This window comes from Syngnathoides biaculeatus, chromosome 5, assembly GCF_019802595.1.
Source record: "Syngnathoides biaculeatus isolate LvHL_M chromosome 5, ASM1980259v1, whole genome shotgun sequence".
Taxonomy (NCBI): domain Eukaryota; kingdom Metazoa; phylum Chordata; class Actinopteri; order Syngnathiformes; family Syngnathidae; genus Syngnathoides; species Syngnathoides biaculeatus.
In genome coordinates, this window is record NC_084644.1 from 12,731,491 (window position 1) to 12,755,211 (window position 23,721).

General features: G+C 43.0%; 1 protein-coding gene across 3 annotated transcripts in view; it reads right to left on the reverse strand.

Annotated features, from left to right (window-relative positions):
* The window catches only part of iglon5 (IgLON family member 5), a 190,932-nt gene that overhangs the window by 8,147 nt on the left and 159,064 nt on the right, over positions 1-23,721 (reverse strand). The window contains exons 5-8 of one of the 3 annotated variants that reach the window (XM_061821351.1): positions 22,191-22,322; positions 21,988-22,108; positions 19,403-19,554; positions 13,825-16,222 (exon numbers count right to left, since the gene is read on the reverse strand). In XM_061821351.1, the coding sequence (XP_061677335.1) occupies positions 16,119-16,222; positions 19,403-19,554; positions 21,988-22,108; positions 22,191-22,322 (509 nt within the window). In that variant the 3' untranslated portion in view covers positions 13,825-16,118. Of the gene's footprint in view, positions 1-13,824; positions 16,223-18,528; positions 19,555-21,987; positions 22,109-22,190; positions 22,323-23,721 lie in introns of those variants that run through there. The other 2 variants (XM_061821352.1, XM_061821350.1) reach the window with 2 other exon arrangements.

The following is a 23,721-nucleotide window of genomic DNA, read 5'->3' on the forward strand; positions in this document are numbered from 1 at the left end:
ATATGGACATCAAACATTCACTATGACTGCATGCTTCATCTCATTCATACTCTTTGTGAGTCCCCACAATAAAAAAAAGGTGGAACTATGACTCACTTTTTACGATAGTGCTTGTTATTCTTGTTATAAACACGATTATCACTATTATCAGTATGGCCCAATTTCTTTTTTCCAAATCAAAGCGTCATAGTGACACAAACATCACTGTGTGTGTGTGGCAGGTGTGTGATGCAATCAAGTAAATGAGGAAAATTTACAGGAAGAGGCTGCGTTTTGTTTACATGAGTCACAATGTTCAGGCTATCAAACACGAATTTATATCTTGGTTTTCACAGCTACTATGAAGGTATTCATAATTGTATTTATCAAAGCCTCTTCAACTGCACACACCTGTTTCCCCCCCCCCACCCTTTAGTTTCCTGTCTTCCTGGAAGACGCTCCTTGCGTCACTGTTGACTCCCCCCACCCCCCCACAAACAATGACGTCGAGTTTGACGGATCAGGCAATAAGAAAGCTGACATGGACGTGTTTGCCAAAGGCTGGGTGACAATATTGTGCTCGTTTGGCGCATGCACATGCTGTTCTTGTTGGACATACAAACCACCCGTGGATGGCGTTGAAAGTAGAGACAAAGCAACTGGTTTTGATTTATATTTTTTAAGATGAAAAAAAAAAAGAATGTAAATATAAATGTATAAATGCCTTTCAAAAATTGTACAATATATATTTTATTAAAGTATCCCCCCCCCAAAAAAAAAAGAAATATATCGAGATATCTTGTGTTATTGGAACCATCCATCCAAGAATTAAATGGGATTTTTGTACTGAGATGAAATTAATTGTATTTTCTGTAAAAAATCAGATGTAAAAATAAGAAAGTTGTCTTTTTTAGTTCATAATGTCTGTTTTTATACCAGGTGGCATTTATGTTTTCAATTAAAAAAAAGGGTTATCAGTTAAGCAATTTGATGTGCAAATTTGAAAAAAGCAATGTGATATGTTTGCATTGATTTGCTTGTCATGAAAATGGGAAATGTTTGCCTTTCCAATAAAAAGACAATTTAAAAAGTGTTTCTATGAGTATTTCAAAATGAATGAAGTAAAAATAAATTCACTTGTCAGTTATAAGTCACATTTTTCGAGTTAAAAATCATATTTTGCCACAAAAAAAGACAGTTTGGAACAAAATCTTTCGAATTAACTTGTATTTTTTGAGAGAAAACTTTATATTTTAACTTTATATTTTGCACTTGTAAATCTTGTGGATAGTGTATAAAAATTGTTATATTTTATCCCAACCCTCAACCATGTTTGAAACCATACAGCAGGCTTTAAAACCTAATATTGAATCCTCATTTCAAAAGCTAACCCATATTTGAAAACCAAAGGCTTCAAAAAACAATTTGAAACCCTGATGCAGGCTTTAAAACCGAATTCCAAACAGTAACTTCAAACCCTAACCCACTTTTACGACCCCAATTTGAATTGATAACCACACTTTGAAACCTTATCTTGAAATTTGGAAACAACGTTAATTTGAAAAGCAAACCATAATCCACATTTGAGACCTAATTCAGAACCCTAATCCACAATTGAAACCGTAATGCTTGCTTCAAAACCTAATTTGAAGCCAATCATGTTTGAAACCCTAATGCAGATTTCAACACTGAGTTCAAACCCTAATTGCATACTCTAAACCCAAATATGATCTTCTTAACTAATTTGAAACCCAAATTCGTAACCATAATGCAGGCTTTAAAAACCTAACCTGAAACCCTAAATTCTAGCCCTTGTCCATGTTTGAAACCATAATTTGAATCCCTAACCTTTGTTTGAAATCCTTCTGAGAAACCCTGGCCATTTTTTTACCTCTTTTAAAATAGTGAGGCTATTTTGAAACCCCAACACTTGAGCATTGAAACCTTCCTTTCAAGCAAATCCAGTCCAGTGAGTGTATGGTTTAAACCCTACTGGGAAAGCCTGTTGGGAGAGTTTTAGCGACTGGACAAGCTTTAGCCCAACAGTGTAAAAATTCCAGTCCTTCCTCAGAGGTGAGCTCATCTTTTCGCCCGAGCGCTTTCATGACAGAGCGAGAAATAACGGCGTCGGCCGATGCGCATCATGCCTCGTATTGATCGCGGAGAAACGAGGCGGGAAGGCTTGCTCGGATTATTACCTAGAGATCTGTCATGTGGAACAAAGACTGGCAAAATACAAACGCCATCGGGTTCATCCTCCATTATTGTCCACACGTCGTTGTGTTTCTGTTTCCTAGCCATAACCCTAACAAAGCGAAAAAAAACGTAAAAATGTTTTCAAGGTTTGAAACCCTACTTTCAAACCCTGACATGGGCTTGAAACCCTGATTTAGAACCCTCAACCATGTGAAAAGCCAAACCAGGGCTACAATTCCTAGTTTTAAACTTTGAAACCCTGAACCTGTTTTGAAACCCTAACTTGAAAACCCTAAACCGGATTAGGATTTGAAATAATGGTCAAGGTTTCTTAAAGGAGAAATCCAGTGCTTTGCATGAACAGTGTATCCAATAGGTCATGTCATATGTACCCTATTTCGACAATGTGATGTTAAATCCTGTCTCATTTAATAGTGTTTTGAGAAGACTTTTATCGACAATTACGAATTTTCAAGGGCGCTGCCATTTTCGCAAGTCACATAATCTACATGGGCGTATGTAACGTGTACCGTGCCGTTCCAAACGCTGGATTGCATGGGACACCATTATGCCAGCGCTGATTTCTCGGATTTATCCTCATCTGATGAAGAAATAGCAGTATCGGTAAGACGGAGGAATACTTCCATACAGATTTGAACCTGTGACTGTAATTAATGTTGAATATTCGGATGGTTCTTCGGGCGGAATGACGCGGAGTCTGACTACTTGGAGGCCTATGTGCGACATAAGTGCGTAAACAAAGGCCCCCTGAAGCTACGGGCCGGCAGCTGCGGATGGTTCTTCGGACAGGAATGATGCGGAGTCTGACAATCAAGCTCCGGCAGCAGGCCACGAGCCAAGCTTTCAGGCGGCGGAGGCCTTTCGCCGAGCTTCGGTGGTGGCGGAGGCCTTTACCCTAGCTTCAGCGACCGAGGCTAACGGCCTCCGCCGCCTGGAAGCTCGGCTTGAGGCCCGCCGCCGCAGGTTGTGGAACGGCACGCTACACGTCACAAACGCCCATGTAGATTATGTGACTCGCGAAAATGGCAACGCCCCTGAAAATTTGCAATTGTCGATAAAAATCTTCTCAAAACACTATTAAATGAGAGAGGATTTAACATCTGTGTGTTTCTTTCAGCTTGTCCCTTTCGGGGTCACCACAGCATGGCATCTCAGATGCACGCATATATATGTTTGGCACAATTTTTACACCAAATGCCCTTCCTGACACAACCCTTCTCAAGGAGTGGAGGCCGCAGTGGGATACGAACCCACAACCCCTGGTTTACCAAACCAGTCCTCTAACAACTGAGCTCCGGGGCCTCAGAGAGGATTTAACATCACATTGTCAAAATATGGTACAAATTACATGACCTATTGGATACACTGTTCATGCAAAGCACTGGATTTCCCCTTTAAGATTCTAAGATTTCACACCAAGGTTAGCGATTTAAAATAAATTTTAAATCTTGCATTAGGGTTTCAAATCAGGGCTAGAGTTTCAAAGTAAAGTTTCAAGGGTGTAGGAGGGTTTCAAAGTAAAGTTTCGAGTCAGGGTTAGGGTTTCAAATTATGGTTTCAAGGTATGTTCAGGGTTTTGAACTAAGGTTTCAAGACAGGATATCAACATAGCCATACTACTTTTTTTTTAAGAAGCGTTGTAAAAAAGCGTTAGCGTTTCAACTGAAGAATCCGACCAAGTGATCCTGGACAAAAGAATCCCACCAACTGTTCTTAGGCTCCATTATGGTCGACAGGGAGGGGGAGAAAAAAAAATCATCACTCAGTAACCATAAAGCATTTTTATCGTTTTGTTGTCACGCCACAAAACAACAAAAGAGGAAAAAAAAAACAGAAGAAAGCAAAGTTTGCAAAAGTAAATCCCATAAACAGGAAGCTCTTTTAAAAGCCCATTTAGCTTCAGACGATCCATCAGACGAGGCACCGCTTGGGCGTCGCCGCACCACAAAGCAAATCACCTCTTTCAGCAACTTACACTGTAATTACCTTCACTTAATAATCTTGTTTTCCTCCCCGACACAACAACAGTAACGACAAGAACAACAAGCGCGACGGTAACGACACGGATTTATGCCGAGGAGAGCGGCCGCTCTTTGTCCGCCGCGGCGTGATCAAACGCCGCAGATAAGACGAGAGGGCCCGCTGCGACAACACTCAAAAAGTCCGAGTACGCTAAAAAACAAAACCGAGATAGCATCTCCTCGCTGGCTCAGGTGGGAGAGCTGTTTTCCCCACAATGCCTTGCAGCACACATACATTGTTTTCAGCAAAGAAATAGCATACCACATTATTATAGTTATTTGTATTGTTTTGTTAGCTGGATGGAAAATTACTTGGATAAATATGTTTACTTACAAGGTTAGAAACATTAAATGAATGTATGCTTACTTGATTGGTTGTCCATCCATCCATCCATCCATCCATCCATCCATCCATCCATTTTCTACCGCTTTTCCGGGTCAGGTCGCGGTAGTAGTACCTTCAACAGGGATACCCACACTTCCACTTTCCCCAGCCACTTCTTCCAGCTCTTCCGGAGGGATCCGAAGCCTTCCGAAGCCAGCCAAGAGACATAGTCTCTCCAGCGTGTCCTGGGTCGTCCCCGAGGTCTCTTTCCAGTGGGACATGCCCGAAACACCTCACCAGGGAGGCGTCCAGGAGCCATCCGAATCAGATCCCCCAGCCACCTCATCTGGCTCCTCTCAATGCGGAGGAGCACTGAGCCCCTCCTGGATGACCGAGGTTGTCACCCCATCTCTCAGGGAGAGCCCGGACACCCTACAGAGTAAACTCATTTGGGCCGCTTTTGTATCCAAGATCTTGGGTTGGTTATTTAGTTCATTTAAGTTGTTAGTTTAATTAGTTTAACAAGTGTTTGTTTATTGAGTTCTACATCACTGGTTAATTACTAGGTTGTGTGCAGTAGATGGTGGTTATTTACTTGTTAGTTGTTACATAATTAGCTGTTTGGTTAGTAAGTTGGTTAGCTAAATGGATTATTTACATTAGGTTAAGTAGGGTTAAATAGTAAATAATATGTTATTTATATAGGGGAAATCCAGTGGTTTGCATTACCAATGTATACAATAGGTCATGTAATATGTACTCCATCATGACAGTGTGACGTTAAATCCTCTCTCATTTAATAGTGTTTTGAGAAGATTTTTATCGACAATTAAAATACAGGTTCAAATCTGCATGGAAGTGTATTCCTCCGTCTTCCCGATCAACCGATACTGCTATTTGTTCACCGGATGAGGATATATCCGAGAAATCAGCGCTGGGCATAATGGTGTCCCATGTAATCCAGCGTCTGGAACGGCACATAACACGTCACATCAGCGTGCGTAGGAAACATGACTCGGGAAAATGGCAGCGCCCCTGAAAATTCGTAATTGTCGTTAAAAATCTTCTCAAAACACTATTAAATGAGAGAGGATTTAATATCACATTGTCAAGACAGAGTAGATATTACATGACCTATTGGATACGCTCTTCATGCAAACCACTGGATTTCCCCTTTAAATGGTTTAGTTAGTTGTATGTTGAGAAATTGTACTATTATTTGTACACCTCCCAAGCAGCTTCTTTTATATTATTTACTTGGTAAGGTCGATGAATGATTAGTTTTTAGGTCAGCTAGATTGTTATCTACTAACTGGTCATTTGTTTGAAATACAATGTGCACAAATTGGCCAGCAATAACAGGGAAGTATACTTCCATTTTTGCCATGTTACAGTCAACTTGTATTGGGTCCACGTGGTGGCAGTGACCCATTAGATCCAGTACATGGTTCTGTGGTACACTTGTGGTCCTTGGCACCCACGTTGTAATGCACATTATCACCACCTCTAACTGGAATGGAACTAAATGTAATATATCGTCAGGACTTCTCCAACAGTTTTTCCATTGGAGTTCAGTTCCAGAAATAAATTAGGTTTGAAGGATCAACAGAAGAACTCAGGTGTGACCATTGAAGAAGATGTCTATAGGATACAAACAGAACCTGGCAGCCAAAGACTTCATAGCTGGCTATGAAATTAGCCGCGGGGCGAGCCGGCACAGAAGTTGACGTCGACCGTGATGAAGATGACACTTCATCTGGTCCGGCGCGAGGGGGCGGAGAGATTTAGTGTGTCCCAGGGCATCGTTAGCCGAGCGTCGGGCCAGCGGATCGACCTCGCGGGACTGAAAATATGATGAAGATGATCAATTCAGTGCTCCTGAGAACATAAGCCAGACACCGCATTCATCACAGGCTGCTCACTGACTCCACTACGAAGTACCGTGACTCAGACCTGGATCACTGGAACCTGAACGTATCATATTCAGGAGCTCCTTTGATGGGATAATTACAACTACACACACAATTAAACGGAGCAAGAAAATCAAATCGCACTCAACTTAACCAAAAATGACAGCTAGACATTCCTCACTTCCTGTCTTCATAGAAACAACGAAAAACACAGGACAATATAAATTCCAGATTATTATTTTTTTCATTCCACTCTCCCTATCATCTTTATCTTCACTTTGTGGATTGCGAAGGCATAAAATCATCTCTGACGATAAAAGTCAAAGACGACGAGATCAGCAACTAGGATGAGGGTGAAAAAACAATCATGTCTTCACAACGACATGTTTTTTGAGGCCCACAGATGCATTTACACACGTATGCACACACACACATGCACACCGTTTATATCAGCTATTTAAGCGTGGGCACATTCTACTGATAATGTCACATAGAAATGAGATGGGGATGGAAATGAACTGCATTTTTGTGTTTATGTGTGTGAATGAATTACAGATTCTTGTTCCACACAAAACATTCTCTTCAGTTCAGTCTAATTCCAAATCAACTCATATGGCTGTGCAGTGCAATTAAGACTCTGAAAGGCCCATGACTGACGTATAACTGGAGACTGACTGGAGCTAATTGGACCATGACTGGACCATTACGGCCCCTCTCAGAACTGGAAAATCAGTAGACAATGACTAGAAAACAATGACAAGACTGGTCCCACTGCTGGCCCCTGACAGACCCATGATTGGTCACTAACTGGTCAATAAAGAACCAAGGTCAAACGAACTGCCCAATACTATCCCACGATCGAGACACGAGTGTCTCCAGCCCAAACCCCGCCCAACCCATTTACATCACCCCCGAAATAAGTCCTCCCAGTTTATCCCACGGACACGTGCTGGCATGGTGCCTAGTATTTGTAACATAAATCCTCAGTTATTGTTGTTTTTATTGTTAAACGGCATGAAAAGCCTCCTGTCAGCTCTCGGCGCCAATGAGCAACATTTAGACAGAGGTTGATCGACGAGGAAATGGCAGGCGTGGGCCGCCGACTCGCAAGTACTCGAGTAATGGGAGGTGGGCGACTTAATGACGACAAGGGGGAGGGTGTGGTGACAACCACACGGCCCCTTTATGTTCTCTCTCAGAGGATCGCGAGAAAGAGACTAGACGCCATCTGCGGCTGTCAAACCAACACTCATCACATATTCTCTTCTAATTGTACTTGTTTCACTATATCTGATTACACACCGCTTACTGCTGCCGAAGCGCCAGCCAAGAAACCTGTTCTCGCTGGACTTTTGAAGGATTTGTCCTGCTAAGTAATGCATTGGAATCAGTTAGCAAAGTAGAACGAGGGGACATTTTATGTGTCAAGCTAATGGACTGGAAATAGATTAAATCAAATCATTTTCACCGTGATCAAACATTTAAATAGTGTACAGGTAATGTTTTAAGTTTCAACATTTTAAAATGCTGTTTAAAGTAAAATGTTGAATAATTAAATGTGTATCTTACCTTATGTCGTTTTTGGGTTAGAGTTTACACACACACAATAAGCCCGCCAAAAGACAAAAACAAAGACTAACCCTCGACTGGACCATTATCTGCCCACATTCTACTCATCCCTGTATCATGGCTGTCCAATAATGGCTCCATTATCAGCCTATGACTGCCCGTGAATGGTCCTTCATTGGCCCACGATTGGGTCCATATTGGCCTTTAACTCCCTCTTGACTTATCTATCTATCTTACCAGCTGATGACTTCCACTTCACTGGAGCTTGACTGGACCGATGACTCATGAGCTGCCTATAACCTTCTTTTGATAGGATCTTGATTAAACCAAGACTGGACCATGACTGTCCCTTGACTGGACAGTGACAACTAAGTAATTATTGCGCCTGACTGGCTGGGATTAAACCAAGACTGGATCATCTCTGGCTTTTGATTGACCCATGAACAATATTATTGCTCACCCTTGAGTGGTTGAGGCCAGTCGAAGGTTTCCACTCGATTACCCCTTGACTGGCGGCAAGGTGGCGCAACTGGTCGGGGTTGCATCTTCTCCCCGGTTTCCTCCCATATCCCCAAAACATGCATTAATTGAAGACTCTAACTAGCGCTTAGGTGTGATGGTGGCTGTGAGTGGTTGTTTGTTTCTATGTACCCTGTGATTGGCTGGCGAACTGTTCCGGATGTATTCTGTCTTCTGCCCGAAGATAGCTGGGATAGGCTCCAGAACTCCCACAACCCTCATGAGGAAAAGTGGCTCAGAAAATGGATTGACTGGACTGATGGCCCATGATTTGCCTAGGACGTCCTCTTGATTGGACCTTGATTAATCCAAGACTGGACAATTGTCACGACCCATCGAGACGGAGAGAGGACCCAAATGCAGGACTCGGGAGACGCAGAGGTAATTTGGTGAAAAACGTTTATTGTTCCGAGGTTGGGGATCAGGCAGACAGTCAGGTGCAGCAGCGGTAGTCAGGATGTCGGGCATAGAGAGCAGGTCCGCGGGCAGGCAGGAGTCGGTACATGGGAGATCGATCAAAGAAGGCAGGAGTGTCAAAGGAGTCAGGCTTATGGGGTCGGTCGGAGAAAAGGTGGAGGTCGGTACACACGGGTTCACGATCAGAGATACGGGAGTGCAGGAACGGGGCATGAGTTGCAATGATCTGGCGAAGGACCAGTCGTCCCCAGGGTCCTTTATACACTGGGGCCAATCAGCCAGCATGAGGCGCAGGTGTACGCCTCCCAATCAGTGCGGCCGTGTAGGAACCCACACAGCCAGGGCTGGACCGGCAGGACCATGACAACAATACTTGGACCTTGGGGATACACTCATGACTGACTCTCAACTAGCTTCTGATGCTCCATTTTATAACCAGACACTAACTGCCCAGTGACTGAACCATGACTGTCACTTGAGAAGCCCATGACCAAGCTAGGTTTGGCCCATGAACAGGCTTATGATGAACCCCTCACTGGATCATGATCAACTCAAGACTGACATATAAATGGTCAGAGTTCAACCCATGACTGGCCCTTATCTGGACCAGACTAACACTTGACTTGACCATGATTGTCGCAAGAGTGGACCATGTCTGGCTCCTGAACGGACCATATGTTACCCAAGACCACCTGTTTGTTGCCCAGTGAATAGACCATAACTGTCCACTGATTGGCCCTTGACTCGACGATAAATGCCTTACAGTCAGCCCGTGACTGGCTAACGGCCATGACTGGACCAAGACACTCCAACAGTCAACCCATCTCATGTTCTGCCTTTGACTGGCCCTTGACAGGAGCTTGATAATAATCTATATTTATCAATTTGTGTACGTGCAATGCATCTCCATTCTATCATAGGTATCTCCCAGTGTGTACTAATGTACTCATTAGCGGTGGTAATGGCAGAGCAGGGCCTTAATAGACTCGTAACATTGACTGTGCCCATGAGGAACGAACGAGTCTGAAGATATTTGGTAAACATTGGACAATTAGGCTAATGCACACCATTCTTGGGCTCCTATAAAAGACGAGAACCACAGCCATCACTCATAAATAAAACCGTGGCACTTTTGCTAATGCGCAACTTAGAGGAAGAAAATAAATCAAGTGTCTATCAGCGACAGAGCGAAAAAAGGAGCAACACGTACCAAAGACAAAAATAGCGACAAAAAAATTAATTCATCATTTTTCTTTCTGCTGTTTGGGGAGTGCACATGCCTTCCAGCAGCGACCAATCGATGCGCAATTAGGGGAGCCTCGTATCTGAGGTGATGAATTATGCTTTCTGTTCTACGGGGCGCTCTTACAGGCACATGATCAATTCGCCGTGTGCAGCGACTGCTCCATCCCTGAAAGCCATTCAGTCAGGGGTATTGATTAAGAGGTTGCACATGTACAGCCAGATGAGAAATACACTCAAAGCACTGTAATTATTGGACTACTTTGCGGAAACAATTCCACAAAATCCTTTGGAAAGAAAATAGTGGCTAAACATGAAAATAAATTCACTTTCAAATGGTGAAAATGGCAGTAGAAACTGAAAATTGCCTGTAAATTGACTTTAAAGGATCTTACTAAGATGAGTTGGACTTCCTTAACACTTTCTCAACAGCGTATTGACAGCAAATGTCTCGTTAGTATTAGCGCACTCTTGTTTTTGGCGAGCGTTGTTTATACACGCGAAATAGGCCGCGTTTTCTATATTATTCATATGACCCTGTGTGGTGCAAACACATGCAATGGTGTGGTTACGTCACCCTTACTCCAACATCCTTGATGAAAATATTCCTGATTATGCTGTGATCAGCTCATGACTGGACTAAGATCATGCGTTGATTAGACTCAAATCGTCTCTCAACTTTCCCACGATCTTCCCATAACTGGCTCATGATTACCCCTTGACAGGACCATGTTCGGCTTATAGCAGTCCAAAGATCAGATCAACCAAAGCATGGCTGGCCCATTACGGGCCCGTGACTTCCCCTGAACTGGACTGTAACCAACCCATGACTGTTTCTTGTTTTGCATATGTGTGCACTTGACTGGATCATAACTTGCCTGTGAAATGTCCACAATGGACCATGACTACCCAATAATTAACTCATTGACTGGACCATGATAAATACGTGAGTCTCATTTAACTGGATCATGATTGGCCAATAAGTGTGGTAAGGAAGTGAAGAAACTAAGAAGGTTGGAACAGCTCGCGGAAGGTGTCTGGTGTGTTATGTGACAGAAGAGTCTCTGCTAGGATGAAGGGCAAAGTTTACAAAAGAGGGGAGAGGCCGGCCATGATGTACGGATTAGAGACGGTGGCACGGAAGAGACAACAGGAAGCAGAACTGGAGGTGGCAGAAATGAAGATGTTGAGGTTCTCGCTCGGAGTGACCAGGTTGGATAGGATTAGAAATGAGCTCATTAGAGGGACAGCCAAAGCTGGATGTTTTGGAGACAAGATTCGAGAGAGCAGACTTCGATGGTTTGGACATGTTCAGAGGCGTGAGAGTGAGTATATTGGTAGAAGGATGCTGAGGATGGAGCTCCCAGGCAAAAGAGCGAGAGGAAGACCAAAGAGAAGGTTTATGGATGTGGTGAGGGAAGACATGAGGGCAGTTGGGGTTACAGAGGAAGATGCAGGAGATAGGCTAAGATGGCAAAAGATGACACGCTGTGGCGACCCCTAACGGGACAAGCCGAAAGGAAAAGAAGATGATTGGCCAGTGAATGGCCCATGAATCGTGCACGACTGGTCCATAAACTGGCCCTTGTATGGATCATGACTGGACAATGACTGGTTGTCCCTTGACATGACCACAAGCCGATGAGTGCCTCTCGTTGATACACGACTGACTCATGTATCAACCAATTACTCAATTATGCCTGATCTGTCCCTCCAACTGACCTTAAACCAGCCCATGACCAACAACCATCAGACATTGTAGGATACCAGCCACAACGGCAATGGCCAGTAAAGCTTTTAGGAAAGGCAAAATACTTGTACAGGTGGACCAAGAGTGGGCAGATTCGCAGCTTGGACTAATCTTGACTGGCCCGTGGCGCCGGATGATGATTGGCTCATTCCCTGGGCAGTTATTATTATTCACATTGATTATCTTCTCCTTGCACCTCGATTACAGTTGACAGTTTAAATGTTACTTAAAATGGAAAATATATTTATGTGAGCCTGGAGCAGATTTTTTTTTCCTCCCTCATCATGCCCCGTGGAGAAAAATGGCAACAATTACCCATAACCCCCGACTCGCCATAGAGTACGACCCATGACAAAGCCAACAACTTTTAATATCATTTTTTTGTGTTGTGAAAATCCATCCATACAGCGTACATTAACGTGGTTGGTTTTCCCATTATCCCTCCCTCCCCACCACCATCAATACACATTGAGAAATAAGACTTTTGTCTCCATTTTTTTCGTTTTGTTGCTGTTTTTCCATCATCAAGGACACATTACAAAGACACAAATGTGGCATAGTTAAAAAAAAAAAATCAGCAACCTGGAAAAAAGAACTACTCTTATTATTATTTTTTTTTTAATCAACATGCACAAATGGCGACTTTCAATGTTTTCTTTCACCAACTTCACAGCACACAGTTAACACGACAACAGAGGGGTAAAAAAAAAAAAAATGTTTTTTTTTTTGAAGGTGTGGTGGTGGTGGGGGGTGTTATTGCTGGTCAGACATTCATTAAGCTGCTGCTGTATGCTCCGGCGAACCCACTGTTTTGTTTTGTTTTTTTCTTCTTCTTCTTCTCGATTCCCGGTAATTGAGATTCATCCACCATATACCACAACATGGACGACAAATTATTACATGGTTTATTTCCCCATTGACAAAGATGCTCAGACAAGAGGACACATATGCTATATATAACGGGTGTGAGTGTTACAAATGATAATAATACTGTAATCCCTTGCACTGTATTTTAAAAAGCTTGTCATGGCAAAATAGGAAAACTTTACACCTTTTTTTCCCCCCACCCAAGTTATTCAGTGTGTGTGTGTGATGTTTCAAAGTATAAAAATTAACCCCCCTCCACGTAAATCCCCATCCACCCCCCCCCTCCCCCCACAAACAGCTCATTATCACCATATATGTTTTTTTTCATCTTCTCACATGGAACTACTATTCATAGGTATTCAAATACATATTAACATCATCAGCATTGGTAGTAGGAGCAACACCAATAAAGAAAAAAAGCGGGGTAAAATCGACACAGGTGGTGTGGGGGGGGGGGTGTTATTGCTGGTCAGACATTCATTAAGCTGCTGCTGTATGCTGAGGCGAACCCACTGTTTTGTTTTGTTTTTTTCTTCTTCTTCTTCTTCTTCTCGATTCCCGGTAATTGAGATTCATCCACCATATACCACAACATGGACGACAAATTATTACATGGTTTATTTCCCCATTGACAAAGATGCTCAGACAAGAGGACACATATGCTATATATAACGGGTGTGAGTGTTACAAATGATAATAATACTGTAATCCCTTGCACTGTATTTTAAAAAGCTTGTCATGGCAAAATAGGAAAACTTTACACCTTTTTTTCCCCCCACCCAAGTTATTCAGTGTGTGTGTGTGTGATGTTTGAAAGTATAAAAATTAACCCCCCTCCACGTAAATCCCCATCCACCCCCCCCCTCCCCCCACAAACAGCTCATTATCACCATATATGTTTTTTTTCATCTTCTCACATGGAACTACTATTCATAGGTATTCAAATACATATTAACATCATCAGCATTGGTAGTAGGAGCAACACCAATAAAGAAAAAAAGCGGCGGTGTGGGGGGGGGTGATGAATGGAGTCACAACAGGGCTCACATGCTATCAACAAGCAACAAAGCTGTGGGGGCAGGCGGTCAATTGCCCCTCCACACTTGTACTGCAAATATTTACACTGGCGGTCGGGGTCGGATGGAGAGCGACGGGGTGACGGCGCGACGGGTGGGTGGAAAAGGCCTGCTGGGTAATGGTGTGGGCGACGCAAGATGGCCGCCGTCGTCGCCATTCCCCAACCCAGATCTTTTTTTTTTTATTATTTTTGTGCACATTTTGACATCATTCGTTGCAGTTTCAACTGCTACACGGTTGGAAATGGAAAAAAGCCATACGATGTATATATATATATAAAGATATATAGATATATCTATATTTCTATATATATAATATATATATAAAGAGAGCGAGAGAAAGAGAGAGACATACACGCAGACATACATACACTGTATATGGACAGTTATGCTCGAAAGTTTACGTACATAATTTGGGGCGTTTAGAGATTTGATGATCGGTCGACCAATACTCAAAAAGGGACAATTAGCACCATATTCTTCATCTGGAGATCTGGTTCGTACTTTGAGCTTCAAGGGGTTTCTTGGACGTTTCTTGGTTGATCTGTACAACTGTGTAACTGTTAGAAGTGCGGATCCCGGAATCTGGGTAAAGACACGTGTGCAAATTCACTGAGTTCCTTGCAATTTTCCATTTGTTCCGAGTTGTAGTCGATTGCAATTGTACCGGTTGTTCCTTGGATGTTGCCTTGTTGTGAATATTGGTCAATCCATCCATCCATCCATTTTCTTAATCGCTTATCCTCACAAGGGTCACAGGGAGTGCTGGAGCCCATCCCAGCTGTCAACGGGCAGGAGGCGGGGTACACCCTGAAGTTGTTGCCAGCCAATCACATGGCACATCGAGACAGTCGCACTCACAATCACACCTAGGGGCAATTTAGAGTACATTAATGTTGCATGTTTTTGGGATGTGGGAGGAAACCGGAGTGCCCGGAGAAAACCCACGCAGGCATCAGGAGAATATGAAAACTCCATACAGGCGGGGCCGGGATTGAACCCGGGACCTCAGAACTGTGAGGCCAACACTTTCCAGTTGTGCCACCGTGCCGCCAGTATTGGTCAATATGTACAATAATATAACTGCATGAACTCAGGATGTCAGAATCTGAAAAAAAAAAAAAAAAAAAAAAAACAAGACTTTCCCAGTGTGTGCCAATCCTAATTTGTCCTAAGATCTTCACCAAATTCCTTGGAAATCTGTTTTGAGTCATGGTCTTCCCGTACATTTGTAACTGAGGATATTGAAATTTGCAAAGATTCATGTGACTATCCACCACATGTCGTTTGATCTCCAGTGAGTTTCTTGGAAATTTCCACATTATTCTGCGTATTGCTGGATCTATAAAATTGTTTAAACTGAGTGTTGCGGAATCTGTTGTCAGTTTTCTGTTGATCTTGACAGACTTTCTTGACCTTTTCGCTGTTGTAGTGAGTATTGGTCGATACATGCAATCACACAATTTTGTGAAAAGATGATCTCGAGATCTGTTTGAATCGAAAGCTGTTCTTTGCAGTTTATTGAATACCTTGCACTTTTCCCACAGTTCTGGGACTTGGTTGACCAGTAAAGTTCTACCAAGTTTTCCTCAGACGTTTCCTCAGTTCTGAGTATTTTTCATTCCGATCAAGAAATGACTGAAAGCCCAAAAAGACTCAAACATTCAACGCCATGATGCGGCCTGCACAAGTAAACTTTCGGCCACCGCTGTCTACGTGCGTTTGTGTATGTCTAGCCTTAAACGAGCCACGTTACCAATACATGTCCACCATAATAATAAACACGTGACTTTGATGAATCACTTTTCCATAAGGCAGACTTTGTAGATCAATCATTAATACATACAGTAGATACACGTTACACCCCTTTTGTTTATTACAGCCATTTTGCCTACTGGTCACAATAATTATTCATGTACATACACTCAAATCTGCAAGGCATTGTGGGAGATGGACAGACGATGAGAGTGCCGGGAGTGTGTGTTGTAGCAGGTGGGGTGGAGGGGGCGGGGGCGAGTTGGGGGTCTCCAGTTTAATGCAATGAATCAATGCATATTCTTTTTGTTCACAGTGATGGGTTCGTTAATTAAAGAATTCAATTTTCTTCTTCCTCTCTGTCGAGTGGCAGGGACATGGGAGGGGGGTGTGTGTGGGTGTAGGGGGGGGGTGGGGATCAGCTGGGGATGGGCATTCCATTCCGTTTCCCGGGCGGGGGCGTTCCGATCATTAGACCTTCAGGAGGACAGCGGCACAGAGGGGCACCCAAACGCTGAGGGCCGCGCTCAAGCCTGATTGTAGACCACTCGCTCGACCCTGTATAGCCCCTGGTCCTTTAAGGCCAAAGTCAAAGAAGGAAAGAAGAAAATGGGTGTAAATACCACAAAGTAAGTGAATTCTCAGGAATGACGTGATGTCTTCGTTGTCAGGCATAAACGCTGGATGTCCAAACGTGGTCGAGTTCATCTGTTTTTCTCTGTTCCAGAGTCATCTTATTTTCAATGCTGGGAAAATTCATTTTCTACCTAAAGTAATTCAAAATTCAGTTCTATCTAAGTATTTCTCATTATTGTCACAAAGACCCCGAAGCTCATATTGTGTCTATTTATTGTGATATATAAGTGCCCTAATCATTGCAGCTTCTTCGGCTTGTAATCAATATGTCACTCAAATTTAATTCATTCAAAACAATTCAGAAAGCCTTTGAAATTTATCAAATAACAAAGAACTAAACAAATATGACTGTTGATATTTACGGTCGTGCTCATTATTATCATTTTTTAATATGAACGACGACTGAACACATTTTAATTTTCTGTTTCTGTTTTCATTAACGAATGGTACACATCTTTAGTATTCAGACAGGGTAATCAAACGTACAGTGTAGAAAATAAGTATTTGAACACCCTGCTATATTGCAAATTCTCCAACTTAGAAATCATGGAGGGGTCTGAAATTTTCATCATAGGTGGATGTCCACTGTGAGAGAGATCATCTAAAAAGAAAATTCCAGAAATCCCAAGGTATGATTTTTTTTTCCAAGGTGACTGTTGGTAATACACCAAGACGTCATGGTTTGAAATCATGCAATTCACAGAAGGTTCCCCTGCTTAAACCAGGTCAAGGCCTGTCTTAAGTTTGCCACTGACCATTTAGATGATACAGAGGAGTCATGGGAGAAAGTTTTGTGGTCAGATGAGACCAAAATGGAACTTTTTGGTCATAATTCCACTCACCGTGTTTGGAGGAAGACGAACGATGAGTTCCATCCCAAGAACACCATCCCTACTGTGAAGCATGGGGGTGGTAGCATCATGCTTTGGGGGTGTTTTTCTGCACATGGGACAGGACGACTGCACTGTATTAAGGAGAGGATGACCTTGGCTACGTATTGTGAGATTTGGGGGAAAAAACTCGTTCCCACAGTCAGAGCACTGAAGATGGGTCGTGGCTGGGTCTTTCAACGTGACAATGACCCGAAGCACACAGCCAGGAAAACCGAGGAGTGGCTCCATAAGAAGCATATCAAGGTGCTGGCGTGGCTTAGGCAGTCTCCAGACCTAAACCCACTCGAAAACCTTTGGAGGGAGCTAAAACTCTAAGCGACAGCCCAGAAACCTGTTTGATCTAGAGAAAATCTGTGTGGAGGAGTGGTCCAAAATTCCCCCTGCAGTGTGTGCTAACCTGGTGAACAACTACAGGAAACGTTTGACCTCTGTAATTGCAAATAAAGGCTACTGTACCAAATATTAACATGGGTTTTCTCAGGTATCTCTCACAGTGGACATCTACAATGAAAATTTCAGACCCCTCCATGATTTCCAAGTTGGAGAACTTGCAATATAGCAGGGTGTTCAAATACTTATTTTCTTCACTGTATGTGTAATGTTAATGTGTCAAACAAATGAAAGTTTCCATTTGAATAAAATGTGATAATATCTCATACTCATACCTGTCATGATCCTGCCGCTTCAGCACGAGCTGTGCGGGTGCCCGCGCGGCTGCGCTAATTGGGAGGCACACACCTGTGCCTCATGCGGGCTGATCATCCCCCGTATATATAGGACCCGGTGACGACTGGTCCTCTGCCAGTTCGTTGAGCTTTATGTCCCGTTCCAGCACTCTCGTACTCCTGATTGATCCTGTGTGTACCGACCTTCGTCCGTTCTCCGACCAACCTTGCAAGCCTGACTCCTTGATCCTTCTGCCTGCGTGGATTGTTACCCCCGTGTGCCGACTACTGCCTGCCCACTCATCTGCTCTCTTCGCCCGACGCCCCAACAACCGCTGCTGCACCAGACTGCCTGCTCGATCTCCGACCTCGGCATACAATAAACGTGTCTCTTCTTGAACTACCTTGCGTCTTCCGAGTTCCTGCATTTGGGTCCTACCTCTCGTTCCGATGGGACGTGACAATACCTGTATAAAATGTGTTATATTTACACATTATTAGACAGTTTAAAGTGTTGAAATTGTAAATCTGCGGTGGCCGTGCTGCTTTATGTCACCCCAAGTTTGAAAGTCTTTCTTTTTAAACACACACACACGCAAAAGAAAATAGTTAGGTTTGATAAATCCGAGAAGGCCTATTTTGTTTAAAATGGATAGATTTATTCTTGAGCAATTGTCAATTTATTTAATTAGTGTAAAAACATAAAATGAAAAGACGGCATGAGGACATTCAATCTATGGAAAAATATGAAAATACCCATATTTGGTCATCCAAGGTTTCCGGCCGACAGTGATGATAAAATGGGTGAGGAGTGTGATTCTCGACATGCTCGATGTGTAAAGTGTCTTGTGAAATGATGCAATGTGAACACAACCGACTTGACCAGTCTGTATGACCCCTAAAATGTAGGTCAGCGCTTCCAGCAGAGGAAACAGGAGAAAGAAACTTTCAGTGGGGTTTGACAAGACTGTTTTCATCGAGCATTGCCCACACCCGAGGGGGAGGGCGGCGGTCATTGGGGCGGCCCTTTTGTTTAGGGGGGCAGCGGCAGCCTCTGGCTCCGCCCCTTCCTCCCCCAATTACATTTTAGACTAACAAGTCTCTGCTCATTTCAACACAATGTGAACAGAAATTCGAGTCACAAAGTGGCTGGCAAGCAATGACTCAGAGCGATGGTTCTGGGCAGTAATTTTGGGTCGTAGGACGTCTGGAATCAAAAGGGTTTGTTTTGCTCTAATGACGACCGGAGTAGATTAGGAAGGGGGGAGATGATCGAGAGATGGGCTGACACAAGTGGGAAAACGGGAGCTGGAAGATGTATGGGCCTGACGAGAGAGTGAGTCATTGAAGGGGCACCGGCTGGGATAATGGGGAAAGAGGAAGGGAGGCGGGGAAAGATGATGGACTCACTTACGACGCTAATGCCCAAACGCAAGCGAGAGGAGTTGACGAGGGGAAATGGAGGGAAAAGCTAGCCCGGCTCGGCGAGGAATGACATCTAACGGGCGGGGTGGGGTAGGGGGAGACATAATGGGGCAGAGAATAAGGGAGAAAAACCTACGGAATAGCAACATGCTGGCGTTGGAGGTCCCCAAGCGGTTGGTGGCGAAGCAGGTGTAGTTGCCGAAGTGCTTCTCGGTCACGTTGGCGAAGAGCAGAAGCGAGCGCATCTTCTCGTTCTTGATCTGCAGCGTGTTGTCGCTCTCCACGGGTCTGAGACAACCGGTGGAAACCGCCCCCCCCACCATAAAAAAGATGGAGGAGAAGGAGGAGAAATACAATCAGTGATTTTCCCCCGTGCTTTTTCACTTAATTTTCCATGGGAATTCAATACAACTTCATATCCATTTTTTAAAAATCATTCACTCAACCATAGAACAATCCTTACACTGCCAATAACAATATTCTATGTCAAGTACATTTTTCAATAAAAGCTGTGGAAGAGGGTCTTGCTGAGCATTTCTGGGGAGCTCGGGTCAGTCAACCTGCCTGTAGATGGCAGCATTGCGTGGTTTTGGATCTAAGATTAGCAGAGATTTTGTGTAGAAGATAAAGATTTTTAGATTCTCTGTGTCGATTATGGACGAAAGGAATGCCAACACCTTACACACACACACGTATATTTGAAGAAAAGATGACCTAGTTCATGGCGTAAATGGCGAACGGCATGTCAAAAGCCATTGATGTTCACATTCGCTCACAGCACCGTTCTTAGTTGTACATATATGTGTAAATAGTGTTTTTGCTATGAAAAGGCCATTTGTCAGTCTAGTTTTTCTTTGTTATAGTTTGCGATGGCACTAAAGCAAAAAAAAAAAATAAATAAAATTGTAGTCAAAGTCACTGTTCTGCTTGACGGGTTTCTTTTCACAAAGCTTGTTTGATTAGCTTTTTGTCAAAAACCAATTTTTTTTTTTGTGTACGTGTGAAACCAGCTCACGCTCTACCGGTGATTATTGAGGAGCAGAAAACAAGAAACGATTTTTTTCTGGTGAAAGAAGAGTGTCTACTCTTTCTTTTAATAGGTTTGTTGCTCATATTGTCACAGAACACAATATTCTGGGTCATGAAAGATGCAGTGAAATGGTCTAAAAACGACAGGTGAATGAATGAATTGTACTAAACATCGTAAAAAAATGTTAATGGTATAAGAAAAATCATTTTTAATTAAATTCCCCCTTGAAGAATAAAACCTATTACGAAGAGAAAATGAGGAAAAGCAGTGCAGCTTGTGTGTGGCGGTCTGTGCCATGGATGGTGTTCAAAAGAAATCCCTCAAATTGTCCTCAACAAAGTCAAAGGTAAAATGTGTGAGTGGCCTCTCAAAGGCTTTTCGGCGCGTAATGCAACGGTTCACACACTAATGATGACAAAAGTTGTGCCTAATGGAGAACAGCGTGAAACAATGAGGTGAGAAGGACATTTTGTGCCCAAACGGGGCAAGGTCAGCGTGGCACTTTTCTGCCCATTAATTCTGGGGAAATCTATGAAGTCCTATAATTTAGTCAAAATGACTGAATGGATTTTTTTTTACCCAAAACAAGTCATGCAAATGGAATTATTATGTTCCAGGGTCAAACTGTGGCCTTTGTAAAAACTGTATTTACTGTAAAGGCACTTTATATATTATAATTATTTCATTCATCTTCCATACCACTTATCCTCATGAGGGCGCGCTGGACCTTATCCCAGCTGCCATCAGGCATGACACACCCTGAACTGGTCGCCAGCCAATCGCAGAGCACATGGAGACAGACAACAGCCGCACTCACAATCACACCTAGGGGCAATTTAGAGTGTCCGATTAATGTTGCATGTTTTGGGGATGTGGAGGAACCAGGAGTGCCCGGAGTAAACCCACGCAGGCACGTGGAGAACATGCAAAATCCACACAGGCGGGCGGGGATTCGAACACCAATCCTCATAACTGTGAGGCAGATGCACTAACCAGCACGTCACCATGTCACCTCTATTGTTGTCGTTATTTTTTTGTATCCATTTTCCGTTGACAGTCAGAGGTTGCTCTTTTCGTCATCCTCCAAGACATTCATAGTTAAATTTATATGTCAAAACTCACAAAATAATTCTTCTTGCTTTTTATTCTTTACTTTGTCATCAAGGGAAATTCAACAAATATATTTGTTTTAATTTGCAACAGTGAATTCAGTAATTTATACCACCCCTTTTTCAATTAAATTGTTTCTTGATCCTGTTACAGTATATGGCCAAATTAAAAATATATATTTTTTCAATTTATCAAAACATGAATGAGTTAGCAAAGGTATTCATTTTTCATTTACATTTTTGCTTATAAGACTACATTAAACTTTTTAATTTGTAAGGGGATATGTTTTTCTCTTTTTTTTAGATTTATGATTAATGCTAGAATTCACCTTAAGTCTTGATTAATTTTTTAAACATTTTTTCATTTAAACTATATTAAAATATACATGAGCAATACAAGTCATTTTTATTTTCATTTTATGTATGCACTTATAAAGGGGCATTTAGTTACAATTTGCCTTTTCTTATTCTGATTTATTAGTTATGAGTCAATAGTTACAAATCACCCTGGGATCCTCAATTTAAAAAAAAAAAAAAGTTTTCTTCATTTGGAAATTTATCATTAGCATCAGCATTTCTCACCTGTGATCATCGCGGTACCACTCGAAGGAGGCGGGGGGCACCGCCATGGCTTCGCAGCGCAGCATGGCCGTCTTCCCCAAGTAGCCGTGCAAGTTCTTCATGTCGGTGATGGTGGGCGGGTCTTCCCGGCCGAAAACAACGAAATGAGGAGATTTTGAGTCACGCGACTGGAAGACGACGGTCCAACGGGGGCACGTACTCACAGTTGACGGTGACTTTGACCTTGCGTTGGTCGGGCGGGGCCACACCGTTGTGGGTGATGCACTCGTAGTCCTCAGCCTGCTGCCGCTTGATCTCGGTGATGTCCAGGAACTCGCCCTCGCTCAGCAGACCGTCTGGTGGCCGTACGTACGACATTACAGAGGTACGGTTAAGGAGCAGGCTAACGCCACAAATTGCGAAAGTTTGCGAGTACCGTCATTTCCCGCCTATAAACTGTGAGTTTTTTCACGTGCTTTCAACCCTGCGGCTTATGCGGTGATGCGGCTAATTTGTGGATTTTTTTCTAACGGCCGCAAGGGGGCACTCGAGCGGAAAAGGTAAGAGTGAGACCGGTGGAATACATATGCCAAGGAAGTGACTTTTACCGGTGTGTTATTTTTTTTAACCGGCTCTGTTAGCGCTGCGCTAACGTTAGCTGGCGTGTTGCTGCTGTGTTACTGCCACGCCTTACTGATTTTTATCCGGTATGTTTTTTTTTTTTTTTTTTTTTTTACCAGCCCTGTGTTGCTACCGTGTTGTTACTATGTTAAGATAAGCTAAGGTATTAAAACTGAAAATTCTTTCTGTGTACAGTCTTTGTAAATATCTCATGTTTCAATGTGGGTTTCAATGTTTTACACAACTACGGCTTATGTATGTACTAAGTGGTATTTCCTTTACAAATGTACTGGGTGAGGCATATAACCAGGTGTGCTCTGTAGGCCGGGGATTACGGTATTTATAGTTGCCTATATTACAAACAGTGATGCCGAGACACAAAAGATGTGGTCGGGTGACACAAGTAATCGAACGTTACTTTGTATATTTGAGTAGTCATTTTACAGTTAGTTTATCTGCCAATAAATGTTTTTTTCAATCATGGGAACAAGAGCTTGATATGCTTTTGATATTAAAAGATGCTATATTTGTTCAGACAACAGATATCGAGAATTAATAAAGTACAGTGCTTTGGGAGCATGAGGCGAGTCAATAACCAAGACACTTAATTCAGTCATAAGTCTCAATTCATTTTCAGCCTTAATTTTAGTATTGACTGACAAAACAAAACAAAATACTAAATTCTTAACTATCCATGACGAAAATGCACAGAATGACTATCTACAATATCGAGAAAAAAAAAAAAAGGCAAAATATTTATAAACGCGGCCGCACGGTGGGACAGCTGGTGAAGCGTTGGCCTCACAGTTCTGAGGACCCGGGTGCGATCCCGGCCCCGCCTCTGTGGAGTTTGCATGTTCTCCCCGTGCCTGCGTGGGCTTTCTCCGGGCACTCCGGTTTCCTCCCACATCCCAAAAAACATGCAACATTAATTGGACACTCTAAATTGCCCCTATGTGTGATTGTGAGTGCGGCTGTTTGTATGTCTCTGCGTGCCCTGCGATTGGCTGGCAACCAGTTCAGGGTGTACTCCGCCTCCTGGCGGTTGACAGCAGGTCTAGATCCAGCACTCCCCGTGACCCTTGTGAGGATAAGCGGCTAAGAAAATGGATGGATGGATGGACAAAATGAAAA